The sequence below is a fragment of the Leptosomus discolor genome, chromosome 1 (genome assembly GCF_034619465.1).
Source record: "Leptosomus discolor isolate bLepDis1 chromosome 1, bLepDis1.hap2, whole genome shotgun sequence".
Taxonomy (NCBI): domain Eukaryota; kingdom Metazoa; phylum Chordata; class Aves; order Leptosomiformes; family Leptosomidae; genus Leptosomus; species Leptosomus discolor.
In genome coordinates, this window is record NC_141391.1 from 138,980,521 (window position 1) to 139,004,464 (window position 23,944).

The window sequence follows — 23,944 nt, forward strand, 5'->3', positions numbered from 1 at the left end:
TGCGATGAGCTGATCCGTCTGGGGCTGGAGAAGGGGAAAGAATGCATAAAGGAGTGTCAGCTGGGGCTCGGTTGTCACCTGATTTTCACTTTCCTTCTGCCTTACACCAAACTGTTCTGTAGCCTATTGATTAAATTCTATTCCGATCTCCTAAAATGCAGCCAAAGTGAGTGAAGACGACATAGTGCTATGGAGCTATTGATATGGTGGTACCTGGCTGCTAGTGGGCAGATGTTTATATTAAGCAATATTGCAGAGATGTGCTCAGGTAAGATTGCAGTGGGAGTAGGGCGGCAGGTACGTGTAAGTGCTTTCAGATGGGTGCCTGTTTTGTCTAGGTGATATAAACCTACCTTTCAAAATAACCTGCATGTGACAAAACAAAAATTAATTAAAAGTAGATACTTAATCCTTAAATCCTCCCTTCTCTTTTCCTGACTTTCAGTATAAGAGGCAGCTTATTTGAACAGCTCCCCTCTTAAAGTTTGCCAAAAGAAAGTTCATCTCACACCATACACCTTCCAACTAATTCTCTTTACCAGTATTTAAGCACCCGCTCAAATACAGAAGTTTCTTCCTTTTATAAGTACAAGGCAAGAAGTCTAGTATCTAAAGATACTGCTTTGTGATTGTGATGCTTTAGTAGTTATTACTGTGTGGTTTTAGTTGATTGACTTTGCAACATCCGTCCATTCTGTGTATCTCTTTGGTCTGCTTAGCAAGCCCTAAATGCCGTATATGAATTAGTTGCAAGCTAATGGCTTATCTCTGTAATTTAAGGGGGAGGGGGGAAACAAGTCATCACAGAAATGTAAGATGACTGTGTTATGGTTAGAAAAGGGGCGATAGACAAAAGGGGATGACCAGCTTTGCTTGATGGTGGTGATGGTTTCTTGAAGGGCTAGTGGGTTTAAGGGCTATAACTCAGTTTATCTTACAGATGTTAAATCTGTGTCCCTGGTTCTGAAGTTAGCCATTAGTCTGTTGTTTAGCAACCTCAATTACCAAAACAGAGTGTAGGAGGCATGCTGCTAGGAATTGAGAGCGCAAGCAGATGCTGACATTTTCTGAAGCAGAATAAATGGAATAGCAGGCCTTGTTTTCAAAAGGAAGTCCAGGTATCAGGCAATTATGCTGGGCTCTGATCCCAACTAAACAATCTGTGATAGAAAAAGCTATGTTTGGATTTGGTTATCAGTGTAAAGGACCTAAGTTACAGATTTAGGATGGTAAATGCACCATAATGCAAAGTGGAGCTGCAAGTACCATGCTTGACTTTCTAAAGGATCTTAGTGAGAATGCAGGGCAAAAAAACCATTTCACCAAGTAATGCTCGTCTTATTTTTGTGGTGCATTTGTAAAAGCGTGCCACATACACTACTGGACTGAAGATTTTTTGGTAAGCCAGTTCCATAGTGTGATTATGAGCTGCTTTTTAAAAAGTAAATATGGAGCTTATTCCTGCAAACCTGCAAGTATGCAGACCCTCTTTGGGTTTTTTTGTAGTAAATATGCACATAAAGATTCAATTCCCGTGTTGTAACATACTGAGAGTAAGCACAGTAATGTTGGGAAGTTTATGATAGGAAATAGTTTTAAGGAGGAATTAAATTACTGTGAAGATTATAGCATTTTCTTCCACTGTGTTAGTGAACTTAAAAATATTTTATTAACATGCATATTATACTGTGTGCTGAGAACGGTATGAGTTTCAGTTCTGTTTCTCTGTTCCTTTCCTCCCTCTCCATCTGTGCTTGGGTAGGCAAAAGGTAAGAGTTGCTCCTAACTAGCTTTCTCATTTCTTGTGAGCTAGGAAATTCTTCTGACCACAAAACATCATCCGTCTAGCCAGAGTTACTAAACCAATTCATCCTGAAGGTTGTCATTGCACAAGTCTTGGGGTTTGAGCCGTGGGAGGAATGGGAAATCAATACAGACTTGTCTGTGTCTATCTTAATCCGCAAGGCAAGTGAAAAAGATTTGAAAACAGTGATTTAGGAAGTCATTCTTTTTCCAGTCCTTAACTTGGAACATCCTTGGGTAGCTTGGGAATGATGTTTTAATGCTTCAGGGATTAGTATGCTACCTTGAATTTTGTGAATCACATTGTTTTGGGAAGTTTTTACATTAAGGTTCCTTGGAGTTTTTTTCTTTATTTGGAAGGATAGTATACGTGCTGTAAACTTAAACTGTGAACTTAAAACAGGCAGAAATATTTCAGAAGGAAGTTTTCTATAACATTGCAACGCTGAATAATTTCACAGCTTGTCTTAAAATACAGGACTCTCTTCACTCCTGTTAGTATGGTGGTACTTATAATAATACTTGGCATTCATAAGGTACTTGATCACTTGAACATGCATACATATGTTTAATTAATCCTTTCTGTGCCTCTTTGAGGAAGTTAGGTATTACTTCTTTTTAGCAGGAGAGAAAAATGACACAGTAAATTCAAGTGTCTTGATCAAAGGCATGCAATTATTTACAGACTATTACTGTTCCTTCTAGTACAAAAAAAATACTGAACTTAATTTTGAAGGATGTAAAACTGGTTCTTTATTCAGACTTGGGAATATAAACATATTCTGTAGACCTTCTTGACTGTTTGCCTCTTGGAATTTATGTGGAGCCCTCCTCTTATTGCTATCTAACCTGGGCAAAGCTCATTTGGAGGGACTGTGGACTTAGAAGATTCTGAGCCAGGACTCCTTGACATTGTAAGCTCATCTTCATTTGTGTAAAACACAGTGTCTCCCGTTTAAAACTAAACAAGAGACGGAAAGTACAAGTCAGAAACAAGAGAGAGAGGCAATGGCACACATAATATTAGGTCCTAAAGCAAATATAGGGAATGTTGTGTTGTAATTTCATGTTATGATCTGCTTATGAGACTAGCCTTATATATAAGGGATCATCCGTGGCTTTTAGAATAAGTACCTGCTGAAGTACAGTCCTTTTTTTATTAGATTGCTGTGTAACATTGATAGAATTTTAAAAGGCTGGCTAGGAGATTATTTTGTAATTTGAGATCTAAGTGTGGAGCAGCTAGTTAATTAATCTCTGATAAACAGTGACAGAATTATTCTGTATATGTAATAAGTTTGTGTTTGTTTATATCCACAGGTCATGAATGCTGATGGAACTGGGAGAAGAGTTCTGGTTGAGGACAAGCTGCCTCATATCTTTGGATTCACGTTGTTGGGAGACTATGTTTATTGGACAGACTGGCAAAGACGCAGTATTGAACGCGTGCATAAGCGCACAGCAGAGAGAGAGATCATCATAGATCAACTGCCTGATCTAATGGGCCTGAAAGCTACAAATGTCCACCAGATAATTGGTGAGTGAGACTGCTAATCGGGTAAGTAAAATGCAATAGAAAATTTCAGCAGTGCTCTTGTATCAGGTGAGATTTTTAGAAATGGGCAGAACCCAGTTCTATTGCATGATAACTGCAGGCTGCAGTTTGATGGGATGAGTAGATCTTCCGTGAGGTGCTTCAGTTCTCTAACTTGGAAGGCACAAGTCACCCCCCAAAATGGGTCATTTTTCTGCTTCTTGGGGAGTTGGAGCAGTTCATAGGGTCCAGTAAGGGGAGAAGGAGGATCATGGAAATGAGAACTTCTCTTTGTAGCAGCCAGCTTTAGATTAGCCCAGCTGTTTATGAAACTGCCAGCTGTAGCAGCTTTTCATCTTGCAGTCAGAACATGTGCTCTCAGAAGGCAAAAGCCAAGAATAAGCCAGTTTTAGTCTGTTCAATATGTTACACCTTAATACTGCAAAATTATCTTTAAAAAAACCTAGAAGTACTTTCTGCACTGTAATGTGTGGTGTAAAAAAAAAAAAATAAAAAATCTAGCTTTAAATTGGCTATCTTGTCTACCCAAACACTGGTAGCAGTGTAACTGTAGCATCACAGAATTCATCATGTTCCCTGAATATCCTGCTACGTGGATAGGGCTTGCAGCTTCTTGCTGCCATGTCTGGATTGTACCCCAGGAAATCAGTCAAATGTAGTTGTGGTGTATCTTTGCCTTGCTGCTACCACGTTAACAAGGTACATGTGCTTTAAATGCAGCCCTTTTCCCACCAGTTTGGCTAATTGAGCTTGGAAATGCTGGGCCTCTCTTGGTAGGTGGATTTCTAGCATGTGCAGGTGCACAGGTTAGTATTGCAGAGAGCTGCTTTACTAGCATCCTGGAGAGAAGAGACTGTTGAATGGATATGAAAATAGATCTGCAAATTTCTCATCTCTAGGAACACAATTGGGATACATAACTGGCCCAGTGTACTGTAAAAGGCAGCAGAACATATACTTGCTTGCTTACTTTCTTACCATCCATTCACTGCTTGTGCTGTGAATCAGGAAGATCAGTAGCTGTTGGAGTCCAGATCCCTTTCCCTAGTGCTGGGTTTGTTTCATGGGGTCAGGAAGACAAGCACTGGCTTTCCAGCAGAGTAACATCTGTCTAAAGGATTATATGAAATGAACAAAAATTAATTCATTCTGAGAATAAAAGGTGAAAAACTATGTGTATTTCTGAAAGGACTCATAGTGTCATTGATCCACATGAGGACTGGCTTCATCTTCCAACTGTAGTCAGTTTGCAATGATTGCTTTTGCTTTTGTTGCATGCTTAGGTACAAACCCTTGTGCAGAGGATAACGGCGGCTGCAGCCATCTTTGTCTGTACAGACCACAAGGCATTCGCTGCGCTTGCCCCATAGGCTTGGAGCTCATCAATGACATGAAGACCTGCATTGTCCCAGAAGCTTTCCTGCTGTTTTCTCGGAGAGCAGATATCAGACGAATCTCTTTAGAAACGAACAACAACAACGTTGCTATTCCACTCACCGGAGTCAAGGAAGCTTCTGCTCTGGATTTTGATGTGACAGACAATCGGATTTACTGGACTGACATTTCACTGAAGGTAGAAGTTTATTCCATATTGGCTATTACATTCTTACAAGGTTCTTGAGATACTTAAGAATGGATTGACGAATGTGATTTACAAGATTGAAGGCATAGGTAAAAGAGCTTGTTCTAACTAAGAATGGCATACACTTTCATTATACTAGCAGCATTCTCCCCTATAAATCATTTGTATTGGGTTTGTGTGGCAAGGTTTTGGTAGCAGGGGGGCTACAGGGTGGCTTCTGTGAGAAGCTACTAGAAGCTTCATCTGTGTACAATAGAGCCAGTGCCAGCTGGCTCCAAGACAGTCCTACCACTGGCCAAGGCCGAGCTCATCAGTGATGGTGGTAGTGCCTCTGTGATATTTCAGAAGGGGGGAGGGGAAAACCCTGCACAATTGCAGCTGGAGAGAGGAATGAGAAAATATGAGAGAAACAGCTCTGCAGACACCATGGTCAGTGAAGAAAGAGGGGGAGGAGGTGTTCCAGGTGCCAGAGCAGAGGTTCCCCTGCAGCCTGTGGTGAAGACCATGGTGACGCAGGCTGACCTGCTGCAGTCCATGCAGGTTAACGGTGGAGCAGATACCCACCTGCATACTGTGGAGGACCCCACAGTGAAGCAGGTGGATGCCCAAAAGAGGCTGTGACCTTGTGGGAAGCCTATGCTGGAGCAGTCTCCTGGCAGGACCTGTGGCCCTGTGGAGAGGAGCCCGCATTGGAGCAGGTTTGCTGGCAGGACTTGTGACCCCACTGGGTACCCACGCTGGAGCAGTCTGTTCCTGAAGGACTGCACCCCAGGGAAGGGACTCATGCTGGAGCAGTTTATGAAGAACTGCAGCCCATGGGACGGACATGGAGGACTGTTTCCCATGGGAGGGATCCCACACTGGAGCAGGAGAAGAGCGTGAGGAGTCCTCCCCCTGAGGAGGAAGGAGCAGCAGAGACATATGATGAACTGACTGCAACCCCCATTCCTCATCCCCCTGCACTGCTGTGGGGGAGGAGGTAGAGGAATTAGAAGTGATATTGAGCCTGGGAAGAAGGGGTGGGGTAGGGGGCAGGTGTTTTAAGATTTGGTTTTATTTCTCATTATCCTACTCTGATTTGACTGGTAATAAATTATATTAATTTTCCCCAAGCTGAGTCTGTTTTGCCCCTGACAGTAACTGGTAAATGATCTCTCCCTGTCCTTATCTTGACCTGTGAGCATTTCATTATATTTTCTCTTCCCTGTCCAGCTGAGGAGGGGCAGTGATAGAGTGGCTTTGGTTGGCACCTGGCATCCAATGAGGGTCAAACCACCACATCTTTTAACTCTAACGTATATATTTTCACACAAAGGATAAGTTTGCAAAAATTCAGTTTTTTGGCAGAAAGCTGAGAAGAATGCCATATGGCACGAGGTTTTGGGGATCACAGATGTTTTGCCAGATATGGTTAGTGAGGGGAAGGGAAAATGGGTCTTACCTATTCATTAACTTCTATAGCTACTGCATGTGAGACGTATTATGAATCACAGGCTTTGTAAAACAGGTCTAGGGTCTAGATTGACAGATTGGAAAAGGTTGAGGGTAGGCGTTTAAATGTAGTTGTAATGCAGTGACAGAAATCTATGTATTGTCTGTCTGTTCTCTTAGTTACCAGTGAGTCTAGTTATTCCCTTTGTTTTTCATTGGTTGTAGATGTAGTCAGAATTGTGAGCACCAAAAATTTTAGTTTTTAATAAAAATTTTCTGCAGTTGAGTTTTGAGACTTGTGCCAACAATAACTTATGGACCTTTGCAACTGAAGAATCATAAAAGCTAAAACCACGGAGTTTAAGTGAATTTGAGAGAGGTGGCTTGGCTGAACTCTTTTAGGTATGGTATTAATTTGAGCTGTGTTTGAAATAAAAATAAAGCAGTCATCTGATCAATTTTTAAGGGTGATACAGATGAAAACTGCGATACAAACTTCCCTGCTGTGTACTGTCAGAAACTGGCATAATTAGCAAGTAGCATCCAAACCGAGAAGTAAACAAAATATTAATCTTTGTGTTAACTTCTGATGGGTTATGAGTATGAGGAGTAGTGTGTGTGTGGAGGAGAATATTAAGGACACAGAAAGGAAGCCCCTGTTTGCCATAAAGATTTCTGTGCCATCCTAACGTTATTCCTTTACTTTCAGGTTTATAAGTGGTCGTAGTAAATCAGGAATGCCTCAACTCTGATATCTTATTAAAATATAATTGTGTCTGTATCTGCTATCACAGACTGATCCATGATGGCAAGAGTTAAAAGAAGTCTTTTGAATAAAAGACCAGAAGAAATTATGCTTAGTGAAATTAAATTAAACTATCAGTACTGAAGCACTTGCAATACTGAGCTAATCAGTCGTTAGGTTGTTTTCTTCTATTTGCTCTTCTGTCCTGAACTTTTTTGTTAGGCTGCTTTAAATAGTGTTCCGTGCTATAACATTGATGCTTTTGTATAGTCCTGGGAAAGCCAAAATATTTCCCCCTCGAAGTCGGCACTCAGTTATTAAGGTCACTTTGGCATGTAGACTGCTTAATTGAACCAGACTAGTTATCCCATTTATTTCCCCAGTGAAACGCTATTGTAATTGACACAGAATACATTCATAGAGTACAGTAAATCATTATTTCTGAATAGCAGCATTGTTCGCCTTGCAAATAAGTAGCATATTGTAAGACCATCTTTCCTATGAGAAGCCTAAAATCTGAAAGTGTTTAAAATGCAACAAAGAAAACAGCCAGCCCAATGACAGACTGGTAAAATTTCTAATTTGCCTGTGTATCTTTGTATCCCTACAGACCATCAGCAGAGCGTTTATGAATGGCAGCGCACTGGAACACGTTGTGGAGTTTGGCTTGGATTACCCAGAAGGCATGGCTGTAGATTGGCTGGGGAAGAACTTGTATTGGGCTGATACTGGAACAAATCGTATAGAAGTGTCAAAGCTGGATGGACAACATCGCCAAGTGCTGGTGTGGAAAGATCTCGACAGCCCCCGGGCATTGGCATTGGACCCTGCTGAGGGGTAACTTGCTGATTTAATTTTATGTTTATTAACAGTGAAAAACAACATCGTAATTCTTCCTCTAGGGCATGTTAGTTAGGCACTGCGTGTAAATCCTGAGAGAACTGAGCTGGGGAATTCAACCTGGTAATTTAGAGTATGAGGCTGGAGGAATACGCTCTTAATGTCCTGAATAATCATTAAGAATGCTACAAAAAAAAAAAAAATCAGAGCAGCTCATTAAAAAGGGATTTATATTTAGTTTTTTTAATTAACCACAGAATCAAAGTAGTTTTAGGTTTATGGAATTCATTAATTAGAAAAGGACTATAGCATTGAAAGGAAAATATTTGTCCTTTTAAAAATAAGGATCCTTTTTATCACAAGTTAGAGTCCAATAAAGGTATTAAATAATTTAACTTGAGAGTGGGGGAGTGAAGCTTATTGTCTGAGAATAAGGAAGGTGTTTGTTTCTTCAGATAAGGAAGCCTTTTTAGTTGGTATGGACAAGGGAAGCAAGGACAGAGAACGAGTGGAAACAATTATACCCACCTATCCCCGAAATGAAAGATTTCCTGAGAAGAAACTTCTCGGATTCAAATGTAATAGCAAAAGTAGGGCAATAAGCAGGGGGAGGGAGGAAGGAGCAGGGCAAGGCAAGGCAAAACTATTTATCTTCTGAAATAGCTGTTCTACCATGAAATGCTCATTTGCCATTAACTAATTACTGCAAAACCTTCTTGAGGTTATACCAACATTGTATTATTCTTATTTTACAAATGAAGGAACTTCATTTTCAAATGTTATGAAACTATCACAGTTTCCAGTGACACTGCAAGAGTTACTGCAGTGCAGGAGGAACTTGGAACACATTCCTCCTGCTTCATTTCAACAAGGTGGTGGCAACTGTTACAGTGCTTAGTTGGGAGTTCTGCACTGGCCCCAGTGGGACATGTAGCTGGGGTTCAGCCCTGACGTGCCAGGGGTTGCCTGGACAAGTACATCAAACAGCATCCAAGACCAGATTGTTAGATCCAGTTACTCAGTTGTAACAAAAGGTTGCTGTGGATTATTCTAGTTTTACAGTGGAAATAGTTTTTTTTCAAGGATTATTATAACTCAGTGCTTTGTCTCTTCACCACAGACCAGGAAAAAAAAAAACAACCTTTAGTTTTGAGTCCAAATGCCTGTTTTTCCTTTTGTCTTTTAGCTGAGCTATGTCATTGTACTTTATTTGGAAGTTTTCATGGCATTGCTACCACAGGGGCAATTCTAACACATAGGTCCATGCTGTGTACAACCTGCAAAATTTATGCGCGAAATACTTGCAAAATTTTTAAGAAAAAAATTTGCAAATATTCCTGGTATCTAAAGAAGAGCTCCCCCTTGATCATCAATTTCTGAAGCAACCTTTCCCACTGTGTGGTTGGTTGAAATTAAAGGCATTTCACAGGTGTTTGTTATTAGAGGTATTAAAGAAGAAAGGTGTAAACATTGGCTAGCTATGTCTCACTTGTTTTTAAAATGGTGTTGGAAGAAGTGACTAACTAGCCACCAAATGTCAAATATACAGCCCTCTCTACTGTACAGTGCCTAAAGAAACTGAAACCATGCACAAGCCTGTCCTTCTGCCAAAGGAGGTGTAAACTGGCACGTGACTATGTTTGTACTTTTGCTCCAGTGGAAGTGCCATGCAGTTTTGTGTTATTCTGCCCTTGGCTGAAGTGTGACACACTGTTACATGGCAGGTTGACTTAGTTGTGTGGAGATGAGCAGTGGCACCTATTAACCAAAGCACCCTTCATACTGACCTTTTTGTATTCCTTCATTTGATGGACGACTGAATAGAAAAAGTGCCATGGAAAATATCTTGCTAAATAACCAAGTATAAATGAAGATGCCCAACTGCTAACCTTTTGCCACTTAACTGACATGCATGGCTTAAGATTGATGTGCTTTCATATGGAGCTTGCTGGTGAAAATTCAACTCCAAGTGGAAAAAAAAACCCACGTTGGAAGCATTTTGAGGAAACTTGACTCGCTTGTATTTTGGAAAAGCATTTAGTGTAATGGCGCTTAATAAATGCTTGACTTTACAGCTCTTGGTTTTCTCTTATTCTTTCTAAGGATTTTCATTTTGTTTCTCCCCTCGAGATCTCTTTTGGATTAAATGTGATTATTTCTTTTCTTTTGTCCTTTTAATTAGGTTTATGTACTGGACTGAATGGGGTGGTAAGCCAAAGATTGACAGAGCTGCAATGGATGGCAGTGAGCGGACTACTTTGGTACCAAATGTGGGACGTGCTAATGGCCTAACTATTGATTATGCTAAAAGACGACTGTACTGGACTGACCTCGATACCAACCTGATAGAATCCTCCAACATGCTAGGTGAGCCCCAGAGCCCTGGGCAGCATCATGGGGATGATGCTGCTCTTTCACAGTTCCTTGTGGCAAATTATTGCTTAGATGATGCGAAGATACATGTCTTAAGACAATAATAGATCTTTCCAAACTCACATGCCTTTAAGATTTGCTTCTATAATTGATGTTTATGCAACACAGCGTTTAGCAAGGCCTCAATTTTCTTGTAGGTGATGTAGTTGCTCACAAAGTTAAAATTATACAAGCTGTACGTGTTTTCAGTTTATATGTAGGACAAAGCTGTCAACTTTCAGTGTTTTGGAGAGTCTGTTTTGTTGCTCTGAAGAGCACTGGCAAATACATAACAAACACTTCATCATCTGTGGAAAGGTAGAGAGAAAGACAAGATAACAGCAGCTTATTGGACGTTTTTCACAATGTAATTTAATACAGTTTGGTTTTTAATCTTTGTTGGTATCCTTGGGGTTCGGGCATTATTTTCCCCAGTATCCTGCACACTAAGGAGCTTTTCCTGGCTAGTAATAGTCACCAAGGGAGTGCTCTTTCACACTGGGGTCTGTGTGATTGTTTTATAAACTGATCATTACAGCTAAATGGAGGTGGAGTATTTCATTCTTTCACTGTTCCGGCATAACATACTGAGAACCAAGCCCTCTCAGATTTGTGTGGCATCTTTTTTTAACTTCTCAGCACCCATAGGAGTTGACTGCCTTGTTGTGTGCCAAATTACTCAGATTAGCATTATCACTAGCCAATATTTAAGGCTAAAGGAGTTAGTCTACTGTAAGCAGTACTTTGCAATAGTGGAAGAAAGCTAGAAAAAGATCAAAACAGGAAAATGCATTGTGGGGATTACATGTAATATAAAAGCTTTTCTTCAGCTTCTTATGTATTTTGGTGTGCTGTTGAGGCTGGCTCAGCATTCCCCTGTGTACCATGGAACCGGACACAGCATTAGAATTTCATCTTCCCTGTGCCTGTGGCTGGTGACAGCAGGGTGCAGGGCTGTGCACCCTCATCTTCTCTGTGCAAAGAGGGAATGACTTCTTGCTTCATAATCTCCTGTTCATTTTCCATCACTAGACAGCAGGATGTCACGTGGTAATGAAGTGGCTGGAATCACGTGGTTGAAATTATTCCCCCATATGCCCTGCTCCTTGAGGTCTCTTAACCTTTCCATGGTATACACAATTAACTGTTTCCTACCTTGAGTTTCTAACTGCTCCTTCCTGTTGTAACATTCCAGAGACAGGTTAGTTTAACCTTGTGTATTTTTTCTCATAGTACAATGTAGAATTTATGAGGCTCATAACAATTCGCTCTCTGTAGGCAGTGGGCAGACACCAAAATAGAGAGATAGCCAACTGGGAATACAGTGTCAGGATCCTGCATCTCTTTCAGGGGGATTCTGTTTGTTTTGAGGAGAAGGGAAAGGACAAAACCTTTCTGAGAACCCTGATCGTTTTCTAAACTGAGACTTTTTTTCTTTAGTAAAATACATTCTCTTCTGTGAATCGCAAACAGGATGAGCACATTTCTGTGATGGGCTCTGAGACTTCAGGATGGTCTTTTGAATATTATACATTACTTTATAATTTACTTTTGTAATAATGAAATAGTAACTTTAAAGTAAATTATGTGTTAACCTTTCTGTGCAGGGGACATGTCCCACAGCATTAAACAGCATATAGTTTGTCCCCATATAACTCTGCTTTTTCTCTCCCTTCCTTTTTGGAAACAGGCCTTGACCGTGAGATTATAGCTGATGACTTGCCTCACCCATTTGGCTTGACTCAGTATCAGGATTACATTTACTGGACAGACTGGAGCCGGCGTAGCATTGAGCGAGCAAACAAGACCAGTGGCCAGAATCGAACTATCATCCAAGGGCATTTGGATTACGTTATGGACATCTTGGTCTTCCATTCCTCCAGGCAGGCTGGCTGGAACGAGTGTGCCTCTAGCAATGGTCACTGCTCTCACCTGTGCTTAGCAGTCCCTGTTGGTGGTTTTGTCTGTGGCTGCCCAGCTCACTATTCCTTGAACTCTGACAACAGGACTTGTAGTGGTAAGCCGTAATGAATGAAAACAAAACAGAGAAGCAGATGTGTTTAGTAACAGATGCAAGGATTGTACCTGGAGGAAAGAAGAGTTTTATTTTTATGTGAGATGATGAAGCCTGTTTGCTGATAGGCCAAGTTAAAGCTAGTTTCTGTTTTTAATACTGAACGTGTATTTGAAAAAATTTTGGTTCTTTAGCCTCCCTTCCTCCGTAGGAAACAGGATATATGACTGGATAAAGATAGCAATAAAAATATGTATTTTAAAATATAATTTTTTACTACTAAAATCCTACTGACTTTCAAGAGAAGATAGGATGTTGAAAGCAAAAAAAAAGTCTTGCAACATACCGCTATCACCATAAAATAAGAAAAGTGGCTGTTAGCGAACCTTTTCAGTGACTCAGCTAAATCTGTGTAAACAGGAAAGCTCAAAATGCTTTTGGTTTTGTATCTGTCTGTCAAACCCACCTCAAGTGCTTACTTGCTTCTTTATTTATCTGCTTATTTATTTCTAATCTTGCCTGACGTAAGGGATATATGATAGTTTGATCTATATTGGATTTTGCATAGACTTTAGGTGGTCAAGATTTAATTCTATAGTAGCTGTGTTTGCTGGCTGATGAGATGCTGAGGTGGGCCACTTGTACCCCTAAAAGTGTACGGGTCTTCTCAGTGAGGAGAGGATCAGCTCCACAGCTTCTCCAGCACTTCAGATTTCTGATCTCAGTGCAGCCAAGCCCCATTTTTCTTCATTGTTGTGCAGAATACAAACCACAAGGCCCCTCAGGCTGTATGTAATTAGTTTCTAACCAAATAATTTATCCATCTCTCAATAACTGGCTGCCAGTGAAGCTCTCATAATTTTGGCAGCCACACTGGATGGCTGATTTCCACTGGTGTCATTCAGATTAGTCAGTGGGTGAAGAGATTCATGGTACAGAGAGACAGATTATATCTCATCCGCATTATGCATGAGTAGAGAGATCCAACTGTTGTTTTAAAGCCAAAAGCAGGGCAGCTTGTTCCATGAATGCCACCTCATGGCATTTTTTGAAAATCGTGCTCTTTAGAAAACTCTGTGTTTTCACCACCTCAGTGTGTCCTGTGCTTCTCCTCTCCTTTTTTTATTACAAGAGGTGCTTCCATTGCAACTGGGTTCTTGTACTCTTAATGCTCTCACACCTTCCTGCGACGTAGAGGCACAGCTGGCACCTCTCTGGTGATGACTGTGGTTTTGTAGGTGGAGGAATTTGACTTCCAGTGGAGAATAAGTAGCAAAAACATCAAAGCTCATGTTTTCTTGTGAAAACACTCTTGGAAACAAAGGGAGGAGAAGAATACAGGAAATACGTTGTGAGCAAATAGAACCATTTCCCTGTGGTAAGGGTTCAGGGCCATTCATGAAGTATTACGAGTTCTCCTTCTGCCATGTTCAAACCTGGGAACTTTCCAATTTCTCATTTGTTGTAATTGGAGACTTAGGCTTCTCTGTGTATAATTGAATTTTTTTTCATGGCCACTATAATTGGAGCATGAATCGTTTTAACTTTCTCTTGCCTGTTTTACTTGCCTGTGTACTTATGAACATTATTATTAGCCCAAGCCCTGTCTAGAGGCCAGTCTTCTGCATTACCTTGCTCATGAATGCATAGATTCTTTTAATTATGGGAAGGACACACTGCTCTGATGAGATCTGGTAACTCATCAGACCCACCACGTGTCGTGAAGTTTGAAGGCAGTGTTACACAGGAGACGTGCTCATTGCACTCCATTTGCCTGCCAAAAATATAGTTAAAATATGTGACTATTGGGAGGAAGAACGATGAAAACTGAGAAGGGATTTCTGAAATTGGTATTGTTTCAGAGATGTGGGGACTCAAAGGGGGAAATTCTGCTCTTGCTTTTTATAATGAGCCATGAATTCAAAGTTGGAAGCCAGGCAGTCTTAGACAGTGAGACGGTGTCTTTGGGGAAAAGTGGAAAGAATTTTAGGTGCTTATGATGGTATGTTTACCTGCACTGTTTTATTTTAAGCTTTCTTCCCTTTCCATTACTCTCTTAAGTGCTTGGTAAGAATTCTGATGTTTTCTGAATCTATTATTTTGCTGTACACATTTGTATAGTGGTCTTTGCTTTGATTTTTCTGTTGTGCTTTCTTCTACAGTTTAGAGCTAAGTAGAAGGCGGTTTAAATTATTGGAGAAACACTTGGAGGGGAAATACAGGGTTTCCAGAAAGCAAAAATACCTTGCAATTAGGCCTGATTGTTACAGGATCTTAGTATTGAGTGTTAGTTACCAAGGAAACTTCCCTCCCCCCACCTTTTTTTTTTGTCCAGCAGCCAGAATAAACGTTCAAAGTGTATGCCTAAAATAACAAAGCAAGGTGATGATGTTCTCTGGAAGACTTTTGCTACCTCCCCTTTCCAAGGTGCTGCCTTACCTGTTTTACAGGCTGGATTGAATGACTGCAGTGTCCCACTGCTAATCTCTCCAGACTTATGCTATAGAGAATTGATTGTACAAACTTCAGGGAGGCTACAAACTGCATTTCTGGCTGCTGGCTCTTGTGCCTTCTTGCACAGCAGTGGCTCCAGGTAGACCATTATTGAAAAGAATGCTGTGAAAAAGGAAAATCCTTTAACTACCTCCTCTGATTTCTGACCCAGTTATGTAATACAGGGATCATTTCTTTTTAATGATGTACTAAGTGCCTTGTGCGCTTACTGTAAGATACAGCTATATGGGGCGGGGAAGTCTTATTTTCTGATGTTTGATGGTATTTCTGAGGGGAAAAAAAAAAAAAAAAAAAATTATTTGTCCAGGAAATTTTTGCTGGGTATCTGGAAAGCTGGAGCAGAACATTTTTTTTTTTTTTTTTCTGATTGCAGCTTAGCGTTCCCAGATGAGCACCTAGAAATAAGAAAGATACATAAATTTGAGAAGATTGAATAGATTTTTCCCCCAAAACACAGCCTTACACACACCTAAGAGATTTTCCTGTGACTTAGTTGTTGTTCCGTTCCAGTGCAGGCAGAAAGAGGGTTTGTGGGAACAGGACTGAGCCACTCTACCGGCAATCTCTTCCATGGGACCTCTAAATAAGGAACCTGTGCTGGCTTTCACTCAACTTCCTCTGCAAGTAGAATTGCACCTAGCAAAATGTTCAACTTCAAAATAGTGGAGCTGCATTTCTCTGGGACCCCTTTAGAAGGAAAACTGACAGTTCTTTGAGTGATGATTGACCATTCTTTGAGGTGTTTTTGACAGAAGTCTTCACATTTGCTAGTCCTGCAACTTACAAAATTATCTTTACCTGTTAGCTACGCATTCAGATATTTATAGTTAAAGAGGTCATTTGAAAGGCTTTCCAAACTGATCAGAGGTTGGAATTTTTATGTTTTGTTTTGATTTTTTTTTTTTGGCAAAGGAAGAGGGAGAAGGGGAATGAAATAGTAGGTACTGTCTGGTTATATTTAGTAGTTGTCGTTACTGAATATAAAAATACCCAGTGTTATTGCTATAATAACCTTTCACCCTCCTCTTTTTTTTTTTTTTTAAACCCATCAAGCTCCTACAACCTTTCTGTTATTCAGTCAGAAGAATGCAATTAATCGCATGGTGATAGATGAGCAGCAGAGTCCAGATATCATACTCCCTATCCATAGTCTCAGGAATGTTCGAGCCATCGATTATGATCCCCTGGATAAGCAGCTGTACTGGATTGATTCTCGGCAGAACATAATCCGGAAGGCACAGGAAGATGGCAGCCAGGTATCCTGTGGGTGGTGGAATTACTGAACGCTGAAGAAGGCATGCCCTACACACAAAAATGAATAATTGTACATGGATAATTTAGATACACGGACTTCCTGTAGATTACTAGCTATCGCTTGGCAAAACAAGTGGCATCTGGAGTTTCTGGAGTCCTCAGACAATAACCTGGGAGGTTCAGCAAGAAAGAAAACATGGAACACTAAGGCCAACTTAAAGAGACAGTGCATTATTTGCTCAACGCTGTCTTTTGGCTGGGGGCTGTTGGAAGCCCCTATTTGAGACAAGTGAAATATAGAAGGGAAGGTTCTTGGGAGAAACGGGGCGTGTGTGAGAGAGGGAAGAGTTGTAAACGAGCAGGGTGCAGGGGCACTGATTCTGAAATTAGGAGGGTGGGACTGTGAGCATATGACTGTGTCTGAAGCCTGCCAGGTTCTGGTGGGGATAGAAGAAAGTTGTTGTCAACCACCAAGCCACAGAGCGAGATGGTTGAAACTTGTGACCTTTAAGAGATGTAGCAGGCTTGGGAAAATGTATTTGATTGGGGAATAGAGAAAAAGTAGCGTAGGATAGAAGGCAAAGGATGATACAGGTTTAGTGAGGTTAATTGTGAGCAAAGACTGCTTATGCATCTTCACATTTTAAAATAGATTTTTTTCTTCCTGATTTTTTGAATGGAGGAGGAGTGGGAGATTAAGATGAACAACATTGAGGTGTATATTCAGTTAAATTTGTGAGAGTGTGGTTTCTGATGGTGGGTGTGGTGGTAGTTGGATCCTGCACCACGCCCTTCAGCCTTAACTCTTAATTTAGCAATGGTTTTAATTTTGGAATATCTAAATAATTTAACACCCAAAACTAGTTAAGGGCAGCAGGTTTTTGCCAGCTTCAGCAGAATAAACAAATGTAAGACTTGTAGGCACACCCTTTCATGGAGGTGACAAGCCAAACAAAGTTAGGCAAATTTTGTGGTGAAGTTGAATTTTGGGGGTGAGAGGTGAAGGCTGCTCACCTCAAAAGCATGAAGTTTTCCAAAAAGATTATGTAAGGCCATGTTTTGTGAGTTATCAGTCCTCTTCAGAGTTTTGAAAAGTTTATGAAAGATGTCAGTTAGGTGCACCTTTCACTATAGGGAGACTATGCAGTTTCTTTCTAAAAATATAATAAATCCAAAAAAAGAAAGGCGTGTGAACTCCAGAGTTCTGGACCAGTAGAAGGCAAGAACTTTGAAGCAGAACGGTGTTAGCTGGAAGCGCCCTAAAGTCACTGTCATACTGTAGCTGATGCCCTTTCTGTCTGTGGGTAGAGTTGCCTTCCCATTTATTGTTCATCCTTATGTGATGGCAGTGATGGTGGAGAAGAATGAGGCAAGAATTTCAAGTGCTGTCTGGCCTCACTTTGCCTGTGATTTTTTCTGTTCACCTGCAGCCTTGGGAAATAGTGGCATTTCTATTGTAGAGCGCTAAATGTGCTGGGTTTGGGCCTATCCGAACTGAACTTAGAGTTGTCAAAAAAGCGGAGGAAACACAGAAGCTGGCACTGAATCTTCAACACAGACACAACTTGGACCTGTTGGTCAAACTTGCTAAATCTTATGAGCTGCAACCAACTTACACGATTGCCATTACAACAAACCATCATGACTGACTGTCTATATCTGATCAAAGGTGTTGGTGGGGCAACTGGACCTGGGTGTCTCCTTAATTCATGATAGTATTTTGGCTGTTTACTTTTCCTGAGCGGTAGCTTGATATGGTGTATCCATATCAAATAAAATTGCTCATGTTAGATCAGATTAAAATCTCTTCTGTGGGTTGTTTTTCTTTACTTTGTAGAGCCTCACTGTTGTGACAAGTCCAGTTCCCAATCAGAACCTCGATATGCAGCCTTATGACCTGAGCATTGACATCTACAGCCGCTATATCTACTGGACTTGCGAAGCTACTAATGTCATCAATGTGACACGCCTGGATGGGAGACCCATGGGAGTGGTGCTCAAAGGAGATCAAGATAGGCCCAGGGCCATTGTGGTGAATCCAGAGAAAGGGTATGTAGCTGAAATAGTGATGTGGGAAAATTCAGGCTGAAGGTCTTGAGAATGAAATTGTTTTCTTGCTGCAGGTTGGTTTATGTTTGTCAGAATAAAAACATCTTTGACATTTGTTAAGATGTCTTGGTCATATAGCAAAAATGTGGAAAGATCAAATAAACATTTTTTCCTCTAATCATTCCTATTTCAGATACATGTATTTCACCAACCTGCAGGAAAGGTCTCCTAAAATTGAGAGAGCAGCATTGGATGGAACTGAACGAGAGGTCCTTTTTTTCAGTGGTTTGAGCAAGCCCATAGCCTTAGCTATTGACAGCCAGCTAGGCAAGTTGTTCTGGGCTGATTCAGACCTGCGGAGAATTGAAAGCAGTGACCTTTCAGGTAGAGTAGCACTTCAATTCAGTGATTCATTTGTGTGGTGTGGGTGTGGGGGAATGCAGAGGAAGGTGTTGTCTTTTCCTTCCTACTATAAACAGTCTGTACTGTGATTCTAATCGCTCCCTAAATTCCCAGCCAGAGAATGTGCATGATTCATGCAGTGTGCCTTTACAGTCTCATGCCTCTATCTATGATTTGCATTATTAATTGCTACACATGCTATTTACTTCAGGTTCTCACTGCAAGATCTTCGTGTGGTTTCCCAAAGTCAGTTCACAAATAAATTGCAGCAGTTTTGGAAAGGGGAGGGAGAGGGTTGTTTTTAAAGGTATTGCTTTTGGTGCAGTAATCTGTCAATCAGGAAAGTTTCCCGTTAGTGAAAAAAATCTTTCCTGCAGAGTTAAAAGAGCAGGTGTGCAGGTCACTTAGTACCTGTCATTTAGGGTGAAATGATGCGAGAAGGATAGAGCAGATCTAACATCTCTCTGTTCTCAAAAGGCGAAAAACTCCCTCTTGCAGCTATGGAATTTTCTTTGCCTGCTCTGTAAGGTTGGTTATGCTGCTTGACTGACCTCTTCTATAACTTGATTCGGCTCACTTAGCCACATAAGCAAAACAATAACTTAACAACAATAGGCAGAAAAAGAGAAATAGAGAACAGTGTTCTGTTCTTTGGAAAGCTGAATTGATTCAGGAAAGAGTCCAGCAAGCAACCAGAGCTGGCGCAAGAGAAGATGGAAAACGATGCAGTCAGATTGCGTGAGAGAGTGAGATGTCTCTTATTTACTAGCTGGATCCAGCAAGCTGCTGGATCAGCTCAGCTGTCTTATGTGGCTTTTATAGTAATTTGTTGTGATACGAATTGGGCTGGATGTTGCTGCTGGGAGTGACAGGATGTTCTGAGCACAAACATACCCACCTCTGCTAGATGATGGGGTATATACCCTCCTTGCGCTGCTGCTAGTGGAGGGCAGTGGCGGAATTTCTCCTTCCTCTGCAATAAGTTCATCACCAGTTTGAATAGTGTGTGCCCTTGTACTTAGGCTGAATGTTTTCTACTATCAGAAACATAAGTACATCTGTAAGGAATAAGGACACACTTTTCAAACTTGCTCACAGATTGCAAACTTAACAAGAGTACAGTAGTTTGACATGATACCTTCGTTCAAAGGAGCAGCATATAACCGCTGTGATTTTCAGCCTTTTATTATGTTGGTAGAATAAGCTTTTGTTTTGGAAAACATGTCAGTTTTTCTAGATGGTTGGAATTGAGACTGAGCAAGATAGTAATTTTTTTTCAGTGGTTCACATGGTGTGTCACTGGAAGATTCAGGGTCACTAATGAACTGAAAGATCCTGATTGTTTACTGGTTTAAAACACAGGGCATAACCTGAGTGAATTATTATAAAAAAGAAAAAAAGTGGTATGGCGTACCTTGGTATGTTCTCGGCCATCTCAGATCCAGGGTCTGCATAAGTAAAGTACAGGCGGGAGAACATCACACATGCTTTGTTTCTTTCTTTCTGTGTTATCTGCCACAAATTAGGACCCTAGGAAAAGAGATAGGTCTAAGTTCTAATTCAGTCTGGTTTTAATGATTCTGGTTTGGGTTTGTTCTTTTTTTCTTAAAGGTGTGGCTGTTAGATCACCAATGTTGTGTAGTTAAAGCTCGCCATATTTTCAAAGAACATGGAGAAAAATCCTTCCAAAACCTCTCTTGCTTTTTGGCGTTTGCACCACAAATAGATTGCTGTAATCGCCACAATAAATTACTAACTGCTGAGATGCATTCCTGTGCTTAGGAATGCTGATTAATAGGCTCTTTTGACCAGCAGAGTAATTTTTCTGCATGTTAGCTTCTTAAAAACATGCCCAGTCTCTTGCTCTGTTGACTCTGTAGATGCCAGTACCCATAAAGAGAAGGAAAGCTAGAATGCCTTTTATGTGATGCAGTCCCTCTTTTCCTCCCTGTCCTTCAGGCATGCAGTTGGGACTTGGTTATGCTGCCCAAATGGGAGATCCTATTGAAGCTAACCAGATTCTTCACATGATTAAGGGGTTGTTTATGAAAAGATGACTGGAATTAGCTCCCTACCATGGAAACTATTTAGAAATTAGTTCTTCTATTCCGGAATAATGAGTGTGATTTGGAAATGTCTAATGATTCTGGAATTAAGTCATTTTTATTTGGAAATAGAATGAGCTATGGGTGTGTCCTGATTTTTGTATTTATTTGTTTGATTTTAAGTCTATTTTGTAAAAGGTATTGCTGGAAAGAGAATAGTGATGCCAGGAGACAAAGCTCCTCTTAATCACATCTCCCTTTCATCTGGCATTCCCAATAAAGGGGACTAGCACCCTGAGGAGCCAGCTTTGGATTTTATTGTTGGTTTATGGAAGGAGGGATTTCAGTGTCTCAGTTTAGTCAGAAATAGTCGGTTACACTTGGTCACAAATACTAAAAAGAAAGAATAAGACATTAAGGGAGTGAAAATTTTAAGCTTCAGAGCTTTATGAGCATACTGCAAAATGCTATGCTGATTGATGTGGACGTGGCAGAGCAGTGCGTGTACAGATTCCATTTGGGTAGGTCAAGGTCTTAGTTTTAACTATATTCCTTCCCGTCATCTTTGCACTTTCCCCTGTTCCCAGCTTAGCTTTTCTTCTCCTCGAGATGCAAGTTGCTGTTTCTTACCTTTTCCCTATACAATGAGTCGTGTTCATGGGGGTTAATGGATGGTTGCAGTTTAGTTTGACTTACTTCACTCAGCCTATTGATTTCTACATCAGTCTCGGTATAGTCTTCTTCAGAATCCACCAATATATTTTCTTAATCAGATCATTTCTGGTGTTGTTCCAAAGTGGTGGGCAAGAGCTCAGTTTAGCTAGGGATTAATATTTGAATTTCTGTGTTCTGCTTTAGATGTTACCACTTGCTAAATGTTTGGAAGGTTACTTAATTTCTGAAGCTCTGTATGCATTTAGCAAAAAGGTGATAAATACACTTTCCATAGCTGATTTGTTTGCAAGTCATCATCACTGACATACTGTTGATTAAATTCTCAACAAGCCAAAAAACGTTTTTGCTACTAAACAAAGCAGAGGTTAGAACTTACTCAAATTGTAAACCCATGAAATATATGTGGGTTTTGTCCCATTACATTATCTTGTATGGATATGGTAGAGACGTGGTAGATTTTTTTTTTTCCTGTGGTATTCAGTTGTACTAGTATATCTTTACAGGACTTATTATAAACTTATTATAAAATGTTTTGTGGATGAACATATGTAAAGCTATTGTCTGCTGTAGTAAAAGTGAAAAATAAGCATAGCAGTAAGCCCAGATATCTGAAATACCAGGATTTATATGTAAATTTTCAAGCTGTGGCCTAAGTTTAGATTGTGTGATATTGTTTCAGTATTTCAAAATTGAAGCAGATTCATTATGTTTGTGAGTAATTTTATGCTCAGAATCTGATAAACCTCACTGGATATTTGAGTGTTAATGACCATGTCATATCATGTAAAATAAACAAAACATGGATTAAACCTCACTTCTGAGCTCTCAGGTTTTGAATAACATTTTCCTTCTGTGTATGAGTTACGAAGTCTTCACTCTTTTGACAGTCTTTAGTGATACCTTTAAAACAGCTGTGGACTGTCTTATGTTCATGCGGAGTGTTAACCATGAAATGTGACTGTAGCTTTTGACTGTATTTAATGCCAGGTTTCTAGCATAAAAGTCAACAAATAATCTTCAGAGGTGTAAGGCCTCTTGGCTGCTACTGATGATTGCTAAAGGAACTGAGGAAAGTAGGTCTTCACTAGGAAGAGAGGAGCATTCCCAATTTAGCATGAAAACCTTAGTGACTATAATGTAGTTGAAACAAAAGAATATGAGGAAGTCAGAAGTCAAGTGTTTACCTTAATCTCATAATTCATGTGAGAAGTACTAACTACCTTGTCTTCACTTGGATTTTATCTTGTATTAGTTAACTCAAGCCAATAATCCATCTTCTTATTCCCTGTTGTATGCCAAGACAAAGCAGTTAATCCCTCCAAAAAAGGATAGAAGAATGAAAAGAATTACCAATTCCCATCATATCGATAAAAGGCTGGGTAGGCTCATGAGAGCTGAGCCCCCAACTCCAGATGCTTCTTAAATACAGTAAATGTATCTGAAGCACAAAAACTGTCTTCTTGATGAAAGCAGAGAAAAAAATTCATCCTCTCTCTGCAGAATGCATCAGTCTTGCATCAGGTGACCCAGGATTGCTTGTGTTTTTATAGTGAGCTTACCTGGTAGTGTAAAAGTAGTAGAAAATAGTGGTGTGAGTAGCATAGAAAATGTTTGTGATAGTGTTTCAGTTCATTCTAGTTGAGCTAAACCGCTCTTGCCCTTCCGCAGGTGCTAACCGGATCGTTTTGGAAGACTCCAATATCCTGCAGCCTGTGGGATTAACTGTATTTGAAAACTGGCTGTATTGGATTGACAGGCAACAGCAGATGATCGAAAAGATTGATATGACTGGTCGAGAAGGACGTACGAAGGTCCAAGCTCGTATTGCACAACTCAGTGACATCCATGCTGTGAAAGAGCTCAACATTCAAGAATACAGTAAGTGCAGTCCCTGTCTGCAAGTGCAAACAGTGCCGGTGGGGCTCCAGCCAAGGAGCGGCCGCAGAGGGATGAGCCTGTTTTGCTTTGTCACTGGTTGCCATCCATGCGGACCGAAGGGGCGGCCAGAAGTTGGTATTGGTTTGTGTCTGTACATTGCCAAGGTGTGATTAAGCTTCTCTTCAGGTAGTTGGCAATGGACTGGAAATCTGTCACAAACCCAGCATCACGTTTTGTTGCTGGTGACAACTTTAGTGGTAGTCCCATGCAGCCACCTGGCATTTGAGTGTTTGTAGGCGCAGTGGAAACGTCCTGTTATCCCGAGTAGAGGATTTTCTGGATCACACTAGTGAGTCACTATTTAGGTGTTTACTCTGTTTAGACAAGCACAGTTCTTGGGGCCTTTTAGCAGTAAATATTTCAATGGACTGCCTGCCTTGAAGACGAGGTGAACAACTTTTGTGGTTGGCAAGTCGTGTTGAAAGTAAATGATAGAAGAGCAACGTTGCATCGCACGAAGGAAGTCTGTATTGAATAACAATTTGTGTTGAACATGGATGCACTTTTAAAAGTTTTCTGTTTACCAGGATATAGCCTTTCCCCGTACACACACAGCTGAAACGGTGGGAGCTGGATGGTTAAAGCAGCAGAGCTGCTGTCATCCTGGAGGAAATAGGCCTGGTTAATAGGCTGTGGTGCATGCCTTGGAGACATATGTAGAAAAATGTCTGGGGATGTTTAATTA

The 23,944-nt window shown here is 40.6% G+C and overlaps 1 protein-coding gene across 6 annotated transcripts in view; it reads left to right on the forward strand.

The window, feature by feature from the left end:
• The window catches only part of LRP6 (LDL receptor related protein 6), a 72,157-nt gene that overhangs the window by 37,274 nt on the left and 10,939 nt on the right, over window positions 1–23,944 (forward strand). For 5 of the 6 annotated variants that reach the window (XM_009950856.2, XM_086466002.1, XM_086466006.1 and 2 more), the window contains exons 6-14: window positions 3,124–3,340; window positions 4,642–4,931; window positions 7,727–7,953; window positions 10,139–10,323; window positions 12,059–12,385; window positions 15,950–16,152; window positions 17,988–18,199; window positions 18,393–18,583; window positions 22,990–23,199. In XM_009950856.2, coding sequence (XP_009949158.1) covers window positions 3,124–3,340; window positions 4,642–4,931; window positions 7,727–7,953; window positions 10,139–10,323; window positions 12,059–12,385; window positions 15,950–16,152; window positions 17,988–18,199; window positions 18,393–18,583; window positions 22,990–23,199 — 2,062 coding nt within the window. The remainder of the gene's footprint in view (window positions 1–3,123; window positions 3,341–4,641; window positions 4,932–7,726; window positions 7,954–10,138; window positions 10,324–12,058; window positions 12,386–15,949; window positions 16,153–17,987; window positions 18,200–18,392; window positions 18,584–22,989; window positions 23,200–23,944) is intronic. The other variant, XM_086466019.1, reaches the window with a different exon arrangement.